Source organism: Aulonocara sp. 'chitande type north' Nkhata Bay, linkage group LG13, assembly GCF_057382095.1.
Source record: "Aulonocara sp. 'chitande type north' Nkhata Bay isolate Kocher_YH1m ecotype deep benthic linkage group LG13, A_spYH_male_GT1.1, whole genome shotgun sequence".
In the NCBI taxonomy this organism is placed as follows: domain Eukaryota; kingdom Metazoa; phylum Chordata; class Actinopteri; order Cichliformes; family Cichlidae; genus Aulonocara; species Aulonocara sp. 'chitande type north' Nkhata Bay.
The window spans coordinates 4,634,602-4,640,715 of NC_141356.1; the positions used below are offsets into that span (position 1 = coordinate 4,634,602).

Consider the following 6,114-nt stretch of genomic DNA (forward strand, 5'->3'; position numbering starts at 1 on the left):
GGACAAAAACGATTTTTAAATTATTTATTTTCATAATAATCATATTAAATATTCCAAAAATTTCTGAATGGTAACTGTTGAAAATGTGCAAAATTCGCCCCTTTCTTATTCTGAATAGATCAAATTAACGTCACAGAAAACTATACAGAAACCCAAACATGTGAGGGTCAAAACAAAATGTGATCACATGATCAAACAAAACACCTTAACTGTGTTCTTACACTGTCCTTGTACACATAATGTGCCAGTGCGCCTAAAAACACATTTTAGAATACTCATTTGTTTATTTTTGTAAAAGCTTTGAGTTTAAAAATAAAAATTCAGCTCAGATTTTCAGACGCAGTGAGCCTTGTGCATGGAAACAATTCTTGGCAAGTAATAAGAAGGTCCATACTGCGTTAAAAAAAATTGAATCGAAAATTACTTTAACAGTTCCTGATGAGGTCTGTGGATTGTCCACCACCCCAAAATATGAACTAACAGCAGATTATTAGTTAAGCTCCAGAGTTACACACTGAGCAAACCGCTGTTATGAATGAACATTTATGGACACAAAGATCATGGATCAGTCCTTTCAGGGATGTTAAGTGGTGTGTTGGAGGGCATGGTGGAGGTGGATGATCCCTGATTGAATGAAGCAGGTGTTTCCCTGTACGCTGACTCCAGAAGGTCCTCTGAGGAAGCCGAGGCAGAAGAAGAGGCTGAGGCAGAGGCAGAGGCGGGGTCCGGGGTAAAGCCTTGGGCTCCAGTTGTCTGCATTTGTGCAGCCAAGCTTGTTTGGGGTTCCTGTGTGTTCGCCCGCTGGGCCTGAGCGAGCCTCTCCATATCTGCGGCCCGGCGGCCTCTCCTCTTGCCGAGGATCTTAACGTAGTTGGCTGGGATGAGCCCTGTGGTCTCACCGTCCACACTGGCCAGGAGCCAGCCACGCACACGGGGCTGTAGCTCTACACACGAGGAAGAGGAAAACACTGTGATAGTTGTAAACATGGTGCACGCTCACACAAAAGAAGAGCCCTCATCTGTTATTCCCAAGATAAGGAAAACAAAAATAGAAGGTTTTTGGTCAAAGCACTCAGAATCAAATGTCCCGCAGCCAGTAAAAAGCTCATCACCTTTAGGAGCGAGGTTGAGCATCTCTCCAGCTTGCATAGAAAGCTCCTCCTGAGAAGCAGCTGTAAAATCATATTCTGCTCTGGCCACCACGTGGTCGTCCTCCCCACTTGCCCAGTTAGTGTCTAAATCAAGCAAGGAAACTGAATTAAAGACATTCATAATTTTAACTTGTTTTAATTAAAAACAAGTCCACTTGCTTTGTACTGTCAGTTGTAAAGTGACTAATGGCATATGGAGCTATGATACCCAATTTATTTGCCACAGAGTTACAGAAAGGCACATGATGTCATACAAGCAGACTCATCTTTACATGTGTATTGCAAACAACAAAACAAAATGTATCTTTATGAATATGTGAGTGCTTGCTGTTCCATCTGCAAGCCTTACCTTTGATTTCAGAGTCAGCAGTGGAGCTCAGCTTCCAGATAAGGTAGGGTACACCCAAGACTAGAGCAAAAAACATTAAGATGGGCCAGGATTTAACTGCCTGGTCCTCCATCTCTCTGGATGATCTCATACCAGTGGCCTCACTGGGGTTGGGCCACAGGGCTTCGACCTCAGGGTCTAGCCTCCGCCCGAGCAGCTTCTGCACCAAGCGGTACAAGTAGTGCAATGTGCGCACCAGAGCAAACTTTGACAAAACCCGGGTGAGGTGCACGCGCAGTCGTGTGACGTGGTTGACTACTTCCAGTACGGCACGGAAACCGTTATGTAGCGCAGAAAAGGTGGCGTCCATCATCATGCTTATTGAAGCAAACGCATGGACGATGCTCTCGATGGACTCAAAGGCACCGCGGCTACTTTCTTCTGCCTGCTGCACAAACCTGCTGGGGGGGACGTCTTCAAGGTGAGGTGTGTGTCTGTATCCTCCCAGGCTGTAGCCGCCACCATAGCCGCTACCATAGCCTCCACCATAGCCGTAGCTGTAAGGACTGTAGCCACCATAGATGGAGCTCCCATAGGGGCTGTAAGATTGGGAGAAGGAGCTGTAGGATGGACGGTAGGACTGCTGGACCTGACGAGGGGGCACCGGGGGCGCCATCCTGGGCAGGACAGAAGGGCCAGCAGAGGTGGAGGAGCCTCTAGCTAGTCCCAAATCTGTAGATCTGTTTGGTGACAACATAAAGATAGAATATCAGTAAAATCCACCCATAATTCATTGCAACATTAATTGAGCAAAGCATTAGTTCAGAAACGTCATGGAGTCAAGCTAAACCACAGTCCACAAACTGCTCAACAGCTCAAATATGTAAATATGTAAGAAAAATTGTGTACGTTTCTGTCCTGTGTACTGTTTGTTTGTATATGTGTCTTTCTGGCTGCTGTTACAACCAAATTACCCCTTGTGGGACAATTAAAGGATTATTCTATTCTATAGAGTGGCTCTCTTCCACAGCGTGTCCTTTGTCCTTTCTCCCTCCCCTCAACCCCAACCAGTCCTCAGAGGCTGCCCCTCCCTATACCTGGTTCTGCTGGAAGTTTCTTCCAGTTAAAATGGTGTTTTTCCTTCCCACAGTCACCAAGTGCTCGCTCAAAAGGGTTGTTTTGATCATTTAGTTTTCTCTGTATTACAATAGGGCCTCCACCTTGCCGTATAAAGTGTCTTGAGGTGACTGTTGTTGTGATTAATAGTGATGGGACGTTCTGTATCGAGGCTTCGGAGCGTGTGTCGAGTAATGGAGGGGGCGTTTCCGCGAAGCGCGTATCGAGGCTTGCTTCATTTATGGGAGGAGCTGAAAATGATGACGTCCGAAGCCTCGCTGCCCGGCTGTACCACGTGACTGGTTCATGAAGTGGTTCGAACTTTGCCGCGAGATATGACAGCGATATAAACCCCTCAGACTTCATTCAAAAATGTGGGTGTTTGATGGAGAGTTGCGGTTAGTGAGAGTTTGGAGACCGTTTGGAGGTTTATGAGAGTGAGGAGAGAAAGTCAGGAGAGAATGGAGCCAGCTAAGAAGAGGAGGATGTCCTCCCCTGTGTGGGAACATTTTGATTTTATTCCTCCCAACAAGGTATGTAAATTTCTACAGAAGATGTATTGTCATGATACTGATGGTGCAATACAATTTATGTTGAGCTGTCTTGACTTTTGTACAAGGTGAAGTGTTTGCTATGTGCCAGGGAGCTGGGATATAACAACAACACCTCATCCATGCTTAGGCACTACAGAGCTTTGCATGAGAATAAGGGGAACACCGATTGTGGAGCAAGACCAGGTGAGCCATCAAATGCCATGATAATATAGGATGCAGTAATGTTACTAAATGATATAACAATATTATACAACTGTTATAAGTTACGTGTGTGATATTTATATTTGTGCTTTATCTTTATTGTCTTTCCTCAGGAGAACAATCTCAAACAGATGAAGACCTGGTCAGCATGGTGATTGAGGACTCACAGCCATTTAGCATTGTGGAGGACAAAGGATTCAAAAGATTTGTTAAATCATTAAATCCTAGCTATGTTCTCCCCACTAAAAAGGCCATAAAAGCAGTGAAAATTTAGTTTTTACAGAATAAAATGTGAACAGGCAGGACTGTAGTGTAGCTGTCCATACCTCAACGTTACAAAAGCACAACCACTGTCCACACCCCAACCACACCTCACCTCACAGTAAATGATCATTTCCATTTCAAGCATTTCCAAATAATCATTTCCCATACTGCCACTATAAATATACACAGTATACTGCCATCACTACAATATACATGTTTTACACACTCCTTTTGTTGTTGACATTTACAGGCTGTGTGCAAAATGCCACACTCTTCAAATTCATGCCAGCTATTATTTTTACGTCCAGTAGGTGTCCTGCTAGAGCAAATGAAGCTTCGCGTTGGGGTGAACCAATTGGATGAAAAGCTTCAGTGCTTCATGGGGCTTCATCTGCCCATCACTAGTGATTAATGCTATATACATAAACTGTAATTGAATTGAGTCAACTCTTCCTCCCGTCTCATCTCCAGCTCTGCTACTCTTCATCTGTACAGACTGTGGAAAATACACAGTAAATTCACAGTGCCGCTCACCATCAACCAGCAGCTACCGGCAACTTTTAGCATGGGATGTTTTCTCATGTGAGCTGACGTTATGAACCAGTCAACACACCTCAAATATCATTATCACAGCTCTGATTGTTCAGCTTCTCCAATCTGATGACCATATTCTCTTAACCTTAAAAGGATATGTTGATATGTCCAAAAAAGATAAAGATGTGTGCAGATTTAATTCCATTTCCGCCCTTAAAGTGGAAAAAAGTGTCAGGTGGGGGGGGGGGACTGATTGAACTGTGATTGTGGAATTTGCCTCACACTGGTGCGTTCACTATTGCTTGTTTGAGAATACTGCTGTATATACACAAATGCCAGCGGACAGCATAAACAAACTGTTGTACATATATTTTTATAATTATCCGAATATAATAATAAGACAATTAAAAAAATATGACTTGCAGCAGCAAGCGGAGGAGTTTAATCTTCTCTGGGTCTTGTTTACGAGTTTGGGGACAGGTGAGCAGAGGACTGACAAATGGAAAAAAACCAAAAAAAACAAGAGCTTCTCTAAGGGTGGCTGGCCTCTCCCTTAAAGACAGGGTGAAGAGTTCAGTTACTCGAAAGGGGCTCAGCGTAGAACTGCTATTCCTTCACACTGAAGAGAGGCAGATGAGACGATTTAGGTATCTGGCAAGGACGCCTCCTAGGTGAGGCGTTCCAAGCATGGACAACCAGGAGGCCCCGGGCCAGACCCTAGACGCTCTGCAGAGGCTATATCTCTATATGCATTTTCTGCAGGAAATTATCGGGCGAAGGAACTGAGTTTGTTGGCAAACAGCAACAGGAAGACAGCAGCTACATTTTCTTCTGAATTGACTGTTAACAACTACAGAACAAACAAAAATGCAATTCAAATATTTCTGGGGCTTTTATTAATTTCACTTGTTAACCAGAATTGCAACAAAACAAACAAACAAAAACGCTCAATCAACAGAAGAGAGAGAAATCTAGCGAGACGCACTGCCTAGGACACGGCCTCAGAGGACCAAACTAGCAGTTAGCCACTTATACGGCTGTGCAGATAAATAATTAGTTGCCGTTTTTGTTTTTGGGGCATTTTTAATGGCAACCAATTACTCTTACAATCGCAAACACGACTCATCGTTTTGCAATAATTTTCACCATCGTGTCAATTATTAAAACAAAATGTCAACTGTCGTCTAACAACTCCTGCACGAAGTGACAGCGACAACTTTAGCATTTCAACTGCGAGCAGCTGCAGCTGTAAACACGAGGGACTTCTCGCGACTGCGGCCCCTCCGAAATTCGCTCACCTGTAATTTAAAGGTGCACCAACTGAGCCAGGAATCCGCCTTTCCCATGGCCGTGTCGGGGGCTGTGAATCCATAGCAAAATATATGTGCACAGTACACAAATAATATAGAGCCCTCGCAGAATCTCCTTCCACTACTGCCTACCCGTATTTCCTCTTCTTCTTCTTCTTCTTTCTTACAGTTATATTGGCGGTTGGCAAACAATTGAAAGGTGCATTACCGCCACCAACTGGTATGGAGTATGGTCTGGAACGACGACAAAAAAAAAAATCTCAAATCCTGCCAAACAGGTTCCCCTCTTTTAAAAACTGAAATAAGGCCTGATAACTTTTACTTCCTGATTCCATTCGCAACAACTCAACCAGATCCAGTTTGATTTTTAGGTTACTCCGTATTTCCACTTCTCCTTTGGGGTTTTTTTTTTTTTATCGTTGTTTAAAAACATAGAATAGACGCTTTACCGCCACCATCTGGTGTGGAGTTACACTGCAGTAACTGAGCTCCCACTGTCAAAAAAGTAGCCCAAAATTGGTGTTTGCCCCCGCGTTCCACTCCACTGTTCCACAGAGGAACCTTTTGACAGTGATAGCTCAGTTACTGCAGTGTGAAGTACTCTGTGGACCTGTAGTGTAATGTTGACAAAATGCATCATTTAAGTAAATTTTCTA

The 6,114-nt window shown here is 43.8% G+C and overlaps 1 protein-coding gene across 1 annotated transcript; it reads right to left on the reverse strand.

The window, feature by feature from the left end:
* Positions 1 to 10: 10 nt before the first annotated feature.
* Positions 11 to 5,823, reverse strand: pex13 (peroxisomal biogenesis factor 13). Its single transcript, XM_086258338.1, has 4 exons — positions 5,447 to 5,823; positions 1,501 to 2,219; positions 1,113 to 1,235; positions 11 to 944 (listed from the first exon to the last, which is right to left on the reverse strand). The coding sequence occupies exons 1-4, from the start codon at positions 5,518 to 5,520 to the stop codon at positions 559 to 561; spliced, it is 1,302 nt and encodes a 433-aa protein (XP_086114464.1). The 5' UTR covers positions 5,521 to 5,823; the 3' UTR covers positions 11 to 558.
* Between the last annotated feature and the right edge of the window lie 291 nt (positions 5,824 to 6,114).